General features: G+C 39.3%; 1 protein-coding gene across 9 annotated transcripts; it reads left to right on the top strand.

Moving 5' to 3' along the window:
• Positions 1–215: 215 nt before the first annotated feature.
• Positions 216–17,334, top strand: LOC139778727 (uncharacterized). Of its 9 annotated transcripts, XM_071716809.1 has the most exons (12): positions 217–672; positions 1,151–1,230; positions 3,042–3,184; positions 3,261–3,386; positions 3,840–3,966; positions 11,079–11,259; positions 13,675–13,792; positions 13,902–14,158; positions 14,524–14,820; positions 14,913–15,146; positions 15,413–15,559; positions 15,824–17,334. In XM_071716809.1, exons 4-12 carry the CDS (start codon positions 3,280–3,282, stop codon positions 15,961–15,963), a joined length of 1,608 nt encoding a protein of 535 aa, XP_071572910.1. In that variant the 5' UTR covers positions 217–672; positions 1,151–1,230; positions 3,042–3,184; positions 3,261–3,279; the 3' UTR covers positions 15,964–17,334. The 9 variants fall into 9 exon arrangements, with proteins under 9 accessions (XP_071572911.1, XP_071572910.1, XP_071572908.1 ...); XM_071716807.1 differs by lacking the exon at positions 1,151–1,230 and having other exon boundaries at positions 3,017–3,184; XM_071716806.1 differs by lacking the exon at positions 1,151–1,230.
• The last annotated feature ends 337 nt before the right edge of the window (positions 17,335–17,671 follow it).

The raw sequence follows: 17,671 nt of genomic DNA on the forward strand, positions 1-17,671 counted from the left end.
AATGGCACTTCTCTGGTCGCAATGTCAATGTCTCCGCAGGATATCCGCGTCGCTTCGCAAACTGAAGTACCAGCATTGATAGTGCCGCGCGCGGTCTCTCTCCTGCTTCGGGAACGAGGGCCCGCTGTACGACCGCGGCCGCCCCTCTGGACGCGCCCTCCCCTCGAACCCCTCCACGCGATCGTTGTCGTAGTCGTCGTGCTCGTCGGAGTTGTCGGAGGGTCGGAGTTCATTGTGCCACAAGTGCATTCCGAGTACCGGCGACGCCAATTGCTCGTTACGAGCCCAGTTGCGAATCGCTCTGTGAAAGCGACAGTGACATTTCCCGGAGCCGAGGGCTCGGCCCTCGCGAGAGATCGGTCTTCGAGATCAGAGGGAAAAAAAAAGCGCCGCAAGATCGTGCACAACTGCGTGCAACCGCGAGATGATACTCGCGTCCTCGCGAGATAAAGAGCAGCGACATGGTCCCGCGTTTCGCTTATTTCGACACGGCGGCGTCACTTTGCGTGAAGCAGAAGCTTCTCGTGGAATAAGAAGTTGATTTGAATTTTATCTCAAACGCGATATCGTGCGTGTTTTTTTTTTTTAAGAAAATTGTGAGAAATGGTGAACCGAGATTAGCGATACAGGATAAAATCGCGTGGATTAAATCGAAGGCCAGAGTATATTGCGGTAAGTAAAGGGCAAATAGAATTATTTTCTCACACGTCACGCCTGAATTACTAAAATGTATATATAACGAATTTATATCCTATATGTACAATAAATTTTGTCAGAATTTTAATTACATGAATTTTGAAATAAATTGTTAGAGGAAAAATTTCGCAGGAAAATTTTGTAACACGTAAACGATGGAACCGAATTGCTGTTGGTACTATTTACCGTTATTATATTTTATTATTGCTGCAACAGTAATTAGAATCCGTTTTATCAGAGAAAAGAATAGCATGGAACTGAAGGATTCTTTTCACACGTAGATATTAGCCCGCATGACGAATGCGTTAAAATTGCACGCCCAACTTGCGATAATGTGACGCATATCCTTTTCCTTTTTGCGGGACGATCGGACGATTGCAGTGACACGTCACTTTATTTTCTTCACTCCTTTCGTCGTAAACTATCGCAAGAAAAAAATTGTATATTTTTCCAGCTTAATCGGCACGCAGTCGTACTGATTATAATTACATAATCGCTCGTAAAGGAGCTCGGTGAAACGCATAATGTAAACAGGTAACATCGACGAGGCCAATTTGCATCTACATTTTCACTGCTGGTTTTACAATCCTATACATAAAGCTCGGTGCGTTCTCGGCCTATAGGCGTTTCGATAATTGCAAATTGTGTAATCGCGACATTTGCCGTTCGAGTTTCTCGCATACCGCTTAGGGTGAATTTCAGACGGATATACAGTTGGACTTGTTGCACATCCGCGTATCGTATCATCGTTGCGTATCAATTCTGTGATTACAATACGGTCGTTGTACCGTATGATATCATTGCATTTGCATATATGAAAATTTTGATACACAACGCTCACTGATACCTACGCAACGATACGCGGATACATAATAGGATGTTCGAAGAGACTTTTGTGTGGACGAAAAAGTTGACGACCTCTGAATTAATATTACGAAATAAATATCCTTGAAATTTATATCTTAATTGCGCCGGTTTAAATTATTAATGTCTTCCGTGAGAAATGCGACATAAATCTGTCACGAAACCTTATTTTGGCAATTTCGTTGTATAAATGCGCGAGTATCATAAAATAGCAAGTTATAAAACGCCGAAAAAAACCAAGTATTGTGACCAGTTAACCCTCAGAATCCATTTAAAGAAATTTTATTTCTCTTCCGCATTGCGATTAGGCGCGAGCCATTCAAAATGAGATTATCTTTTACCAAAAATAAATAAATAAATAAAAATAAATTCTAGAGAAATTCGATCGAGTGCTACTCGATTCGTTTTTGTAGAACGTTATAAAAATAATTAAATTACGCATTGTATCCATATATCTTAACTTTCACGCACGTATTACGATGTTAGAAAACGTTATTTCGAAAAAATTTATTTCGAAATGCTAGAACTGACTCTGTCGTAATAGTTCTAAATTAGAAACATACACAATTCTCACGGCTAGAACAGCTGGCCGGCGCGTTTGAACGAACATCTCTATGACTTTTTGCCCGCCCCATGTGACGCTATAACGGTTAGAAAAACATTACGCTATATGGCACATGTGAAATTTCGTGCGGCCTTCGTCAGCATTAGTATTAGTTAAACGAATTAACGTACCGTGGCAGCTATTCTAATCAACCGTGAAACTCTTATTTCTTTCGCATCGTTTTCACAATCTATCATTTGATTTAAAAACGGTGAGTAAAATAGCTCCTAGAATTACAAGTGAATAATAAATGACGTCATTATTTATACTGTCAGTTATAAATACGTCAAATTAATATAAACGATGAGACATTCTACCATCGCGGCTTAATTAGTCAATCAGATATAATCAATAATTAAATTATCTCGGAAATTATCACTCGGAAATTCGCTACTCAAAATAGATTCTTTCTTATGCTAATATCAAATATCGATCGCTGTCTGATATCTTATACTCCGTCGTGAAAATATTCTGCATTATTCCCGCGACACTTTGACATTCGTACTTGACGCATATTCAATATTCAATGTCACACTTGCACCGTGTCACGATTGGCGTTAGTTAATACTTCCTCTCAAAGAGAATATATCTTTTCGGAGGGGACGTTTATATCACGCACGCATTTGCGACGAGTATTTCCGACCATACCCTGTACGAATGTCCGAGCAGTGGTCACGATAATACGGCCGCAGACGCGTGACGGAATTTTTCTTATTCAAACTGTTATAATTTACAACACTCAAATTATTATATTACGACACATGTGATTATTGGAATTCATTTATTACGTCTGAGTTCACTTATTTGAAATCATTGACATTAAAATATGAGATACTTTCTATTCGATAACAGTTTTTTTCTTTCGACTGTCGGTTAGCCGACTTCCGGCTGGTGATACACGAGAAGATGGAAGGGTCACTTTTACTTGGGCAACGCCGACAACCACCGAGGTTTCTTCGATGTGGGTTCTTCTGAAGAAATCGTGTTTGAAACCCAAAAAATACCTCCATCCTTTTCGCGGTAAGTATGTTATACAAAATGCTCCTTAATATTTACACTGTCTTTATAGAGAATCCAATCGAGGGACATCTTTTAGATCCTGCAATTTTACTGAAATGAGTCTCTCGGAGGTTTCGTGGTTCTTCATCCTGATCACGGTGTTTGAAACAGTATTGATCGCCAACTCGTTGACCGGGGATCACGTGTGCTCAAGAATAGAGAAGTTAGTATCAAAATACAGATATACAATAATAATGTGCAATTGTTAGATAAAGCTCATTTTATACTCTGTAATTTGTGTCAGAGCTAAGGATAGAATTCTACTTCTAATCTTATATATCGTGCAAAAGATATTTGAAGAGTCAGAATATATACACGCATAATATAAAAATATATTTATAATAAAATACACATATAAAATTACAAATAAGATTCTTTCTTGAAATTTGACACAAATTGTAGATCATTGAAAACTGACTTAAGCGATAATTCAATTTTCAAGCAATATACAGTTCGATATTTTTTAAGAGACCTTCACCTGCAAGCCTTGACAATGCAGCCGGCATGCATAACACGTACATAAATCATTATTATGCTCACACCTCGCCGCATGCCGCTGTAAATCCGATAAGGGAGTCGCGGGACCAGTCGGTGGCTAATCAATCGTACATTACAGTTACACAGTTACGTCGTACGAGACCTACACCGAGCCGGTCGTGGTCAACTCGTTCACCTGGTGCCTACAAATTCCCCCGAGATGCCCCAAGACGTGGACCGAACTACGACAACGATATCGTGCGAAGGTAAGTCTCGCGGTCCAAGATATTAAATATTAATCCTTTCATAGCTCGAAACCTCAGCCTCGCTATTTGATGATTTAGGAAGAGACATTAATTGATTATTAACATTTATTATTTTACATTCACATATGGACTATGGTGAATAATTGTTGCTTCATACATAATTTTTCATGAAAAAATTAAATTCGAAAATATTAGCGTTTTAATTAATTCTTCGAAATTCCATGAATATTTACTTTCTCAATCTTTTTTTTTTTTCTTTCTCAATGAATTTGGTGGCATATCTCGAGTATATCAGAAGATTGGAGAAACAGTAATTAGAGAATTCAGTAATGACAGACACATTTGCATTGAAAGAATCAAATTTTTCCGACGCAGATACCTACGCATGCAATTTTATTGTTTATTCATCATCAACGGATGATTCTAGCTCATAAGTTAGGGAAAAGAACCATTCTCTCAAACTTTTCAAAGGAATAGGAAAATATGTTAATCTTACACACACCGGAAGACGTTGCCACAAGCAAGTAAGATTGGTTTCGCGGAAGGCTTCAGCATGTAACAGGCAAGAAAGTATCGTTCCATCAAAGGATTAGTGTGATTGTTTGTACGATCTATTTCATATAAAGTTATGAATAAAATTTAAAACCTGAAACTTAAAACTCACTTAACTGGCGATATGGAGCTAGCGCAACGATGGCAAGATAGAATCCTTATAATCGAAACCGCAACGATCGAAGCCAAAAAAAATGGAAAAGAGATATACATTCGCGAGACAATAGATCCGTAATTTATTCTAACGTCAGCGGAATTGCGTCGCGGAAGAAGTTACGTAAACCCCCACATTTCCACGCCTCGTTATGGAAAAATGTCGTTTCCCAAGCACAGCGTGAATGGAAAACGATCGACGAAATACTTCTCGCGTGGCAGGTTACCTGTGCGGCAAAACGTTCCACATACATGACGCTATAAAAGAACCTGTCTATTCTTCCGCTTTTACCTCTTACTCTCCGTCCTTCTTTCGTGCCGCGCCACATCCTCGCTCTCCCCGTCTCTTTTCTCTTTCTCTCGCCCCTGCCGTCGATACGAGATAATTACAGGGAAAGTCTGTATTAACACAGCAGCCGCCTCTCTGATTAAGTAAAATAAATAAAAAAGAAAATCCGGAGTACACCGGAGCACGTACACGTACGCGTTTGAGCGTCGGGGCGAGAGGTGGGAACAGGGACGGGTGCGGGGCAGCCGCAATTACGCCCCGTGAAATGCGGAATTGACGAATCGCGCCGAAAGAAGAAGAAGGAGGAACCTGTCCCGTCTCGGCATTACGAAACAATCCAGAAGCGGGCTATTATAGCTGAAAAGGACTTCGCACAACTTTGCAACGAATCTTTGCAACGGTACCCTCGAAGAAGGGAAATGCCGGAAGTCGACAATTTGCGGAAACTCTTAACTCGGCGCATCGCGGGTAGATGATAAGGACAATTTCTCTGCGGGTGCGCAGGAGGGAACGGATATCGCGGCCTTTGTGCGGTAATAGATATCATTCCGAAGAAGTACACGTGTTTAATCGTGTAGTAACGCGGACAAACGGGGTATTGCGTGAAATTACGCGATCGATTGCGTCTAAATATGCAATCGCAACGCAACGCAAGTAAGGTATTCAATCGGGGGTATTCAGGCATGTTCGTAATTCAACGAGAGCTCTCGGGCGCCGATATCGCTTCAATTAAGGCACGAATTACCGAGGCGCGAACGTAATAAAGTTCGATGTGAAATCTCGATGGCGATTTACGAGCGCCGGGGCACTTGATAACTCAGCCGCACGAAAATGAATCGTTTAATGACGATGAGACGTGACGTGCATAGCGTATGTAAACAAGGTCTCAGTGAACGACGTAACTGATGTGTAAAAAACACCACGTGTCATCGACCAGACGAACCTCGTGTCATCCTCGAGCGTCGTCACCCGAGTAACATCAATTCCGAGAGATAAAATCGTACGAGAATACAATCTCAGTGAGATTAATTTTCAATATTCGAACAGTCACATTTTGTGTTAATCGTTCTGTCCATTCTTACAGAAAAAAAGAGAAAATAAGAAAAATGTATAATATATTGTCATTTTTGTCTATCTGCGTCAAGATATACCTGAGAGGAGCAAAAGAATGTCAAAGGCCGAAATCTCCAGGGAAAGATTGCAAAAATTCAGAATGATGAATGCGAAATATTTCAAATTAATAGATATGCATAAATCTAGAGATAAAAATTTTCATATATATTGCCATGAGTTATCGAGGGTTATTTAAATACGCAAAGACTTCTTATATCGGATTCAAGAAAGGATTACAATTAAAAACCTTAATTATTATTTATTTAATTATGATATAATTAGTTTAATTCGCGGTGTAAAAATCCGCGAAGCACGGGAGAAACTCGCGCTTTCTCATCGGATTTCACGACAAGTCCGACAAATCGCTCGTCCGCCAATTAGATTAACGAGGCAGCTCGGAATCTCGGGCCGGCTTTGAAAATTCGTGCGTGTTCGCCGCGCACCCGCGGATCGCGAGGAATATCGGCCGGAAGTGAAATGATCTCGCTCGCGCGCTAGCGCGTTTCGTAATCGGCATGCCGCACCGCGGCCGCGCCGCGACGTGCGTCATATCAAAGTCGAAAGGAAACGATCAGCCTAAAATGGAAATTTTCACGTGTGAGGCGTATATCTCTCCGCGCCTGGGACGAGAACGCCCGCAATGTAATAACACACGGCCAAGTATGGTGCACGGGCATACGTTTACGTATACACGTATACGTATGGACGTGAGGCATTTTGCACGCGGTTTACTGCAGTGTGGACAATGAACTTACTTGATGCAGCCTATACGAGAAAAAAAGGATGTTTCGCCATTATCGATAGTGCGTCACGTACGCTGCTATAATTATTGTACTGTTTTAAAAGTTCTTTTTTTCCTTCTCGGTAAAGAAGATATTTATCTCTGTACAAATTGTGTCTTTCAGCGAAGAGCGATCTTATAAATCTTTGCGTGTAAATAATTATCACTTATAAATTATTTAATGTGCATTTAGTAGATCTAACTTTTTTTCAGAAAACTGGAATGACAGTTTGCGAATTTAAAAATAAAATTAACGTTAATTATACAATGCAATATAATTAGTGAAGTACTTCGAGAGATTAAATTATTAATCGAGAGATTACCTCACGTAAAGAAGAATTATGTTCTTTTTATATTGTAGTAGAATTTTTTTTATTACATTGCACTAGATTTCCTATGTAATATAATTTTTAAAAAAGTGGAAAATATGAGATTTTTTTATAAAGCCGCATATTAGAACTAAAGGCAAATAACTGAAGCGTATTCTCATTTCCCCTCAAAGGATACCCTGATAACTTATCCGCGTAATAGGCACCTAATCAATAAGTTGCAGTTTCTATAATTCTCAACAACGATTCGCGTTAATCAATCGAGATCTAACGCTAATAGAAACTTCTGCTTGTTATATCCACTATTGACCTACTTAGAGCTTTTCGAGGTAATCTCGAGGTAAATCGTATTATCGCGATTTGTATATACAACGGTGGTGTACGCGGCGGAATTACGATGCAAAACAATTATAGCTTTCATCGACGCTTCACCAATCCGGCGTTTATCGAAGCCGCGAATCTACTCGTCGGATCCATGCCTTATGAATTCGCCACGCCGCGCGATCGAAGGTTTCGGCTTGTTAGCATACCACGAAACATCGTCGTCGCGCGTACGCGCGCCGACTACGTAAGGAGCTGTGCAATTGATAATGCAACGCCCGTATAAGAGCGATTCAACGGCGGCGCGAATTCCAACGTAGGTGCCGTTATGCGAAGGTAATCATTTGCTTCTCTAATTACCAGATGTGTTTCTGGAGGCTGACGAACGTATGAATCATCTAACGTAAAACTGTAACGCTATTTAAAACGTCGGTATAAGCGCGACGAATCGAATGCATTATTTTCTATCCAATCCCCGTCATTAAGTAGGAGCCGTCTCGCTCGAGGAGATTGAAGTTACTAGTCGGGAATGAAGCTGGAATGACGCTAAAACGTAATATGCCGGTAATTACCGATCGCGGAGAATTATGGGCGAATAAAGGCCGCGGTATGTGAGAAGTGAAGTCATTAACTTCTCAGAGAAAACGTATTATAAATATATAAGTAACGCAGCGCGATAAGGGATCGTTCATATGCGATCGAATTAAAAAGTCGCTGTTACATTCAATAAGATACACTGATATACGTATGACGTAGTTGGCATTTATAATAGCAATGTCACTTGACGGCCGACTTGAAAAAAAGAGGAACGTTGAACAAAAAATGCGAGCAGGATAATATTGTATAATGAGGGAAAATTACCGTTGGACAAGTCGAGGTCACTTGGCGTTTTCTACTATGTTGTAGAAAACGTCTGAATTGCACAACTTTTGAGTAATAACGCATAAGCATTAGATGAGAGCGAGAGAGAGAGAAAGAAACTTTTACGTGCTAGGCATAGATATAAATCAGGATACATTATATTATTAAGTTAAACTTTTAGAGATATTTTACAATGTTAATCTAGGACGCGCTTAAAACATATATATTTACAAAACGGATCATAAAACATTATCAATTTTAAATTATTAATGTTGTCTGTACCTATACTTAATAAAATTATATCATGTGCGACATCTCCATATATATAATTACAGACGCTGTTTAATATAATTATAATGCAATTAATTGAATATGTTTCCAATGCTATGGGATTACTTTGAAATTATTATGCAATTGCATAATATGCATTGCCGGATAACGTTTTGTTGTAATTATAAATCTGCTTGTTCTATAAAAAAACAACAGACTCATTCAGATGCTATCGAGATGACACTATCGGGCATCACGAGATTTCTGAAATCGATAATGTCGATCAAAACACACGTACAAATAGTATGGTCCACTATGCGGTTATATGATTGAGCGCAATATTGTAATCAATAACATTATCTCTCCTCTTTGTGAAAGAGAGTCTTATTACGCAAGCGAAAGGTTTGCACCGCGAATTAATCATGTCAGTTACGGCGTTTAGTGGGAACAAAAAAACTTTGACGTCAGTTTCCAGTGCATCTGGTAGCTCTCGCCGCGCCGTAAAGATCTACAATTTGAAATGATTTACGACGATACACGGAACATGTTCATCAATTAACTTAATGGGTTTTACAGCTAAGGTTTTACGTATATAGAAATTACCGGTCCGCTCGACGTTAAATATTAAATTATGGTATATAAATAAAAACGCTCCGCCCGAGTTCAATATTGTACGATTTAACGAGAAACGTCAGTTTAAACGTCAGTTTTAAAATTAAATCTTTAGCTATTATTATTACTATATTATATTATTTTAATTGGGATTCTGCAAAAATAATTAAAAAATGTTTTATTTGTTTTATTATTTTCAAGAATTAATTTATTTATCAAGTAAAATAATTAAAAATAATATTTTATTCCTTGTTTTCGAGAATTAATTAATTTATTAGGTTTACAATTTTTGTTTACTTATAGATTGATTACATAATTTCAATATATTTTCTATGTATTTTACATAAAGGGTCATTTTTAATGTTCAGAAAATCATGAGAAATAAATTTAAAAGACCGACAATAATTTTATACATTAATATATACAATTTATTGTATTGATACATACACATATATTTTACATTATATATGTGTAATATATCAATACAGACATTAAAACCTGCATGAGTGCTGCAGTGAAAGCAAAAGAGAGCGCTCAAATTTCGGGACATGTACATCAATCAGTTTGCATATAATTTGATTTATGTATCAGATACCTTGTTCGTAATGGTACATTATAAAGTTGTTATCTTCTTGACGTCGTGTCGAACGTCCAGTTGAAAAATTGGCGGTGCGGAATTTGCATAATAATGCGCATAAAAGTGCGCTACCCGTTTTGCAAACCAGACATTCGTCCGTAATCGAGTAAAATGTAAAATCGAGGAGAGAATATCGGATGAACGCTATTGTATGTGGCACATCGATCCGCCGCACCGTTTAAGACGAAATTCGCGTAACGCGGTAAGCAGTAAACCGCGCGGCGAAATGTAATGACGTTCGCATAAAGAAGAAAAGGCTATTTTATTGCAGCAGCAGTTTTCGCGCGCGTATCCTCTTACAACGGATTACATCAGAGAGAATTTATTATCGCTCGAGTCTTTGATACTCAATCTTCAATGTTTCCATCCTCTCCCCCAAAAAATCATATAATAACAAATCTTTGGAAAATAATAATCAATCGTTATTAGAGAGTTTTATCAAAATAAAAATCAAATTTATAAAAATATTAACAGCGAGACGTATTACGTAGAATCTCAAGGAATATGTAGCAGGAAGTAAAAAGAAACGAATAAATTTATTTCTCACAAGACATAATTCAAATTAAATCGGCCGTTATTTTCTCAATATACGTTCGCAATACATTTCGTTTCTGTTTGCCATCGTATCGCAGGTATTTTTATGTGCTGTTTCGGCATGTGTGACCGATCAATTCGATGCTGCGAGGTGGGACTCGTTACTCGTTACGCGTGTGTTCCTCATCTTGTTTTTCCCTGTGATCCCCCTTCGTTTACCATCGCGTGCCCTCTCTGCATTCCGCACCAAACCGTTCTCACTTTTACTCTCGCCAATGATCGAAATCTCGTGCTTTAGAGAGTGACGTAACGATCGTCTTATCTCTGGAATTCTTCGTTGTGGCTGGAGTCATCTCGGTGAAATCGTTCTCAAAACGAATAAAAAAACACAATATGTCGTCATCCTCTCTTTCTCTCTAATATCATTTGATTAGTCTTATGCTAATAATATAGGTGTCAGACAGTCAAATCATCTAATTATTATATCAACGTGACGAGACGAGAATAGGTATCATAAAGAATTATTAGCGGTTGTCGAAATCGTGAACGTTCCTCTGACGTGATTGTTGAAATTAAAAGTGCTCTTTTGACACGACAAACATCTTAATTTTATAGATCAATTACATAAACGAAATAATATGTGTATTTCAAAATATGTAGAAGGAGGAAAAATCGAGGACTCTAGAGGAATGCTGCGAGGGGTACAAAAAGACGGCTCTCGGCGGTGCGGAAACGGATGCGAGCTGCTTACCGTTTTGCGAAAAATGTGTGGCAGGTGTGTGCGTCGCACCGAACAGATGCCAGTGCGACCCTGGATATTACGGAGATGACTGCGCCCGTGGTGAGTTCCGGGAGTAAAATCAGCAATCATTGAGCAATGTTTCTCCGTTTCTCTTCACCAAACATCCAACTCAAGATTTGCTAATGTATTTCTAATAGATACTTATCATCAGCCGTTGAAACCTGTATTTTTTACATTTTTACGTAATTGAAATGTATCCTAAGATTGTGAACTTAATAAGATACATTAATCACCTTTCAGCACGGTTGAATAACGCGTTTCAGAAAAATTACATTAGAAATAAGAAACTGAAATATTTTTCATTATATTTGTAAGTCTCATCGATATCTTTTTTATATGCCTGGTACAACACAATTCCAAGTTTATTGTCTTCATTTTAATCAAGCTAAAAATCAACACACTGTCATTCCAATATAATAATATAATATAGCAACTATGTGTTGAATTTTAATCGCGTGACATTTGGTGTTTACTTTAAGGCGATGTTCTATCCGTAATATCGCTGTCAATACCAAACACCAGAATGACCCCGGAGAGATATTATCTTAAAAGAAACAACGAAAGTGTTTTAGAAGGTCATTGAAATGAATTCCTTGATTGGCAACATCTTCTATTTATCAAACCGGACGGGATAATGTTTGCAGTGCTAATTAGGTGCCGATAAATCGCTATGACATTTCGAAAAAGTATACTTAAACCGAGGCAATAAACAGTGCTGAATATAAACATGCGAGGTCGGTGGATATACAACTTCGGAGAGCTCCGAAGGTCTGTATAATTAATAGGTCCGTATAATTCTCTAGTGTTTAATTTCGCAACGATTCGCGTTCGAAAATAGATTCTGGAATTAAGAAAATAAGCGATGCGTCGCGCGCGCGGCGCGATTGTGAAACGAGATTGAGAGCGAACAGATCCGAAACGGGTAGCGGCAAAACGCAATGAGAAATTTCACGCTCCATGAAACGTACCGACCTTCCACGATCGCGCGAGAACGCGCGTGTGAAATGACTGTTTCCAGTAGATAGTACTTCTACACGAGAGTCATAATAATGAGTCGCAGTTTCTCGTGTTCGTACAACGCATCTCGTTAAACATGTTAGCCCACACGTGTGCCGCTACGAAGTGGCATAATCACGGTTGTTGTAAAACAACGACATAATAAAAGCTATTAAAAATTTCATTTGGTCTTTTACCGTAAAACGCGAAAGGAGAAAAAGATAAAATAGATTTGCTTTTTCACTATCAGTAGTTTTTTAATTTTAATTTTTCTCACTCTTTAATATTCGAACTAACATTAATGAAGCTTAGCTGTTTGCAGCATGATGAAAATTTTCTCGAAATTTTATTTTCTCGTCTTTTTTGTGCAGCCCTTCGTGGAAAAATCACGCTTATAACAAAAGCTGATGATAAATCGCGGATTCTAGATTGGCTTATCGTTGTCAAACAAACCGAAGTCGCGGATTGCACGCAACTGTTGCGTCAATACGATCGGGGAACGCTTCGAAAGTTGCGGAAGCCCGGAAGTTACGAAGCCGCTACTTTCCCGTTGAGCGTTCGAGAAGGTCGTGGGCGGCGTGCAGCCGATCAGATACATCGCGTACGACGTTCGCATAACGCAATCGCGAACGTCAATGCTTTATAAGAGACATTCGCGATGTATGACAAACGTTCGCCTTAAACATTTCGCCAGATACGATCTACAATCCGATTCGTGCAGACTTATTAATTTCGCTCGTCTGTATTTACGAAACGCTTAATAGCCCACATTTACATGGAAATTGCATCATTTTTTCATCTTGGCTGTCAACTATCCGTAAAATACGTTGATACTGTATAGATTAAAATAGAAACTTCTTTTGGCAGTTTGCATAATGATTGCATAGACGTAGAGTTAACGAGGTATCAAGTATCGTTTTCTTAACACATATACAGGACTATACTACTATACAAACTAAAGGAACATGTTTCTGATGTAAATTGAAGTAGAAAATATCCTATATGGGTCCAATACAAAATGATTATCCATCTACAAATGTTTAAAGTTTATAAATTATACCATAATTTTGGAATACTTGTTTATTAAAAATAAAAAAAGGAAAGAAAACATAAAAATCACATAAACTGTTCAAATTGAGACGTCCTTCGAGAGATAAAAATCTAAAAGAGTGAAATCTGATCAGTAGCCAAACAAGATGAATAACAGTTTGTAGATGAATAACCATTTCGAATTGGATAAATATTCATAGCACATTTTCTACTTCAATCTACATCAGAAACGTGCATGATACATGTATACATATGTATATATTAAATTAATTATTAATCGTAATGACATAATGATTAATAATAATGACATATATATACATTTATGTGTGTATGTATTTATGTATGTATTAAATGATTAAATATATTAAATAATTAACGTTTTATTTATGTATTAATTTCATTTCGCAGCGTGTCCGTCGGGATCCTGGGGTCCGCAATGTATGCAAGTATGCAACTGCGGTGAGAGCGGTACCTGCGATCCTGTGAACGGCACTTGTCAATGCTCTCCAGGACTCCAAGGATCTCGGTGAGCGTTCAAGTGTATCAATGGCCGATGTTTATTGAGCAATAAAGAGTATAGCTCGAGGCAACAAGCCAAGTGATACTGTAAAAAATTATGCTCTTTCTTTGCGCAGATGCGAGGAGCGTTGCGCGATCGGGCAATGGGGCCCGGGTTGTGCAAACGAATGCACATGTCAAAACCGAAATAATGTCTGTGATGCCGTAACCGGAAGCTGCACCGACGACGACGCCTCTTCAGTCGAGCAAACGTCGCCCGTTTATTTGCGGAGCTCTACTACCGACCGTCTACCGCAAACACCGGGAATTAGTAATACGGAGCGCACGGAGGTTGTCTCGGTGCCGCGTGGGACCACCGAGCGCCAAACGGAAGGTGAAATAATACGCTTAATCGAAGGAATCATTTACGCCTCAGGGTTGCGCAACTGTCTGCCCGATGATGTAGGATCTTCACGCTTTCAAACGGGCGAACTCGAGAAAAAATTATCGATTAAAATTAGCGTTAGAAAGCATGTTTCTACTTGTGTTCTACTTTCACGTCGTGAAGAGAGCAAATATAATCCGACACGTTCGCCACGTCCACGTGTGACGTTAATGATATGCGATAACTGTTGTTTCTCGCGCCAGTGACAGATTATCTTAATCTGACGTAATTAAATAATTAATAATTAACTAATAATGTACGCAAAATTGAAACTTGTAGTATTGCTTGCAGTATTATATACTTGTAATATTTAGTTACAATTGCAGGTATCAATGACAGTTGGAACGACATGAATTACATTCCGGAAACGACGAGTCCGGCAACAGCTTCGATCGCGGCCCCTCCTCAAGGAACAGAGGACTCAGTAAAGGAAACGCAAATGAAAGATCCTTCCACCACTGCTCGGCCCGTGATCGTTTTGGTCTCCGTTCCCGAACGCAGAAGGGACGTTGAGAAGGATAGGCAAAAGTTCGCGACGAAGGACGCTCTTCTCAGACACGTCCAAAGCGACGAAAGCACGAATATCGATTACGTGAAAACCGTTCACAAAGGTACGGTCTCGTGACACTTCGGAAATACGCACGAAGATATCCCTACGACGTTCGATCTCTAACAAAATGTCTCTATATTGTCACCGCGACAGACGACATTCAAACATCAACGCCGATTCCGCTGGACATCGCTCTGATCGTCGTCGCCGCAATCGTCTCCCTCGGCCTGACCTCGCTCGCGGTGGTTATGGTGCTTCACATGCGCTCCAAGCTATTCGAGACCATCCGTCTTGCCGTCTACGACGACGAGAAGACCAAAGGCCAGGAACGCGAGAGCGTGAACGGCGGAAGGACGTCCGCGGTAGTGAACTCTGCCACTCTGCCCCGTGAGTATCGAGAGTTATACGTTCGCTTGACAGCAGGAACATTATCTCCTGGACTGTCAGTGAAATTCGCGTGTCCTTGACCCGGATGAGTCTGGCCGTTTTGAGGATAGTCCTGACCATCATAGCCAGTGAGAAAGCTATCTCGTCGAAAACTATATGCGCCGCGATATTGAGCCCTTTGTGCTCAATAGACAATAATCGATAATCATCTCGCGCTGCAATCCAGCACTTGTGTATTATGTTCGTCGATACTGTTATGATTTCAGCACCAGCACCCCCGATCCGCGCGAGTCCGGTATTTGCCATTAATACAGAACCGGAAACGATACTGACGGTCGACGGCATTGAATCGCTGAATACTTACGCTAACGGCGCCGCTACGATCGGCCTGCGAATTTCTGGTAACTTACGCGGTAAGTTTACGCTTTACTTTTTACTAAATCTGTGTAAATGCGAGGCACGGTAATCGTAATAAAAAAAATTAGACTCCAAGTTGATAAAAAAGTCTACAAATAGCAGCGACAGTAAAGACTAAAGACAATCTGTATATAACACGAACGATTTTATTTCAATTTTACTCCAAAAGGTTACAATTGTTACTTTGAATAAGCCGTATATTCTTTCTTGAAGATATTATTTCTAAGATTCTCAACCGATTCTTTTATTGCGAATCGCAGATCTGTTACAAGACGGCCATTACGACCGGCCATCGGCAACTCTGATACGTCTGCAGACAAACTTGGACCATAACACGGAGCATCTGTACGACGAAATACCGTTTCAGACTACTCCATTATCGGATCGCAAGGATCTATGATGGAGAAACGTTTCCACTTACTACCATTCACGGTCCAGCCTATCCGTATCTTTAGCTACATAGTTTAATAATGCGTCATCGTCGTGAAAAGACCTTGAAGCGTTTTTAGACGAAACGTGACCTGTCGTGGATAAAACGGTGAAAAGTCAATTGCTCGAGACCGATGAAAAATGTGTGAAAACTGGTTTCCGACCTTACGCAGAGCCGTTAAATGCGCAAGGCTGAACGTGACTGTAATTGAGTGGCACAGGCGCAGAAACAAGTCGTTGGAGCGCCGTGCTGTCAGTGACCGACGGTAGAATTTAATCAGCGAAGCGTGCAGCTCCTTCTGAACAAACTATTTCGCAGTTGTCGGGATGACGTCAAAACGGGGGCGAATGCACCCGATTACGATTGCGCGCGAATGCGCAATTAGGTGGAAAACGCGGAATAATGGAATCTCGTGTAACGAGCGGGGGGGAAAAATACAGCGCACCGACTGTCATTATCCAAATCATATGAAACGTTTGTGTAGCCTGCGGGGGCGGAGGCTACCTGTTTGCGAATAAACAGATGCGAAAATAAATTGCCCGGTGCATAAATCTGGCAGTCTCGTTCAATGCTGACGTAATTTACTCGGTATAAATTACCGTTGCGCAAACAGATCTATCGTACATTTATTGAAGTTAACGTTACGAGAGCGATCTTTTCACATTTGCTTATCGTCCCGTCGCTGATAGAACGGCGACCGCGATATTGATATTATTATTACGATTTCTTTAATAATCAGTCCCGTAATCGCATCCTGCGAAGAAATAGCAATGTTTTTCTAGGCGTGAAAGGCATATCCTGCGATAATACACCGAGTTTCCGAGTACATCAGTAATGATGTGCACGTAAGCGATAATATAACCGATGATACCAAATTCGTTATCGCGAGAGGAAAAGCACTTGATGACTTTTGTGCCTCTGAAACTGAAACCAAAGATAAAAAATCCTATTTAAGGCAAATGCAATACATGCATCCTAAAGAAAACAATAATAATAACTATCTATAGTAAATTAAATTAAATAAATTGTGTAAGTATAATTGCGTAAGGCTTTATTCGCTATTTTATTATTACTTTTTAAGAAGTCACATATAACTTTATATACAGCGATATTTTTATAAACTGGGGGAATTATTTAAAAAAAAATAATAATATTATTGGCTTCGATATTTTTCTCCAATGTTTTCCATAAAAGAGGAGAGAAACTTTCCGTTTCTATGTCACGCGATAATTTGATGTATCTCTTCGTTTTGCACTGATTTTTTATTTTGCACTCGTTTCAAGGAAATGTTATTTGCAGTCAGCATTAGCTTATCGTAATTAAATAAACAAATACCATACAGTTATCGCATTTAACATATTCTTGCGCACCCCTCTTATTATCATCCCGATTCGCGTCACGTATCATTCCCGTATGATATCAGTCGGATTACGTAAACAATGTCGAATGCGCGAGGCAAGAGTTATAATAAACTGCGCACACAAGAGACAAATTGTGCATAAAGTTTAATGCAAAACTTTATACATCAAAGCAAAACAATTCCATCATTATTATGGAAATTCAAAAAGCATTTTTCTCTTAATTAAAACAAACATCCGTGATAAACCCAATTATCTTTTTTTTCCAGATAACCTCGTTCAGATAAAGCAAGTGAATGAATATATTTCTTAACTGGCTT

Source organism: Temnothorax nylanderi, unplaced genomic scaffold (genome assembly GCF_030848795.1).
Source record: "Temnothorax nylanderi isolate EJ_2023f unplaced genomic scaffold, tnyl_v1.0 TNYL_tig0193_pilon, whole genome shotgun sequence".
NCBI lineage: Eukaryota > Metazoa > Arthropoda > Insecta > Hymenoptera > Formicidae > Temnothorax > Temnothorax nylanderi.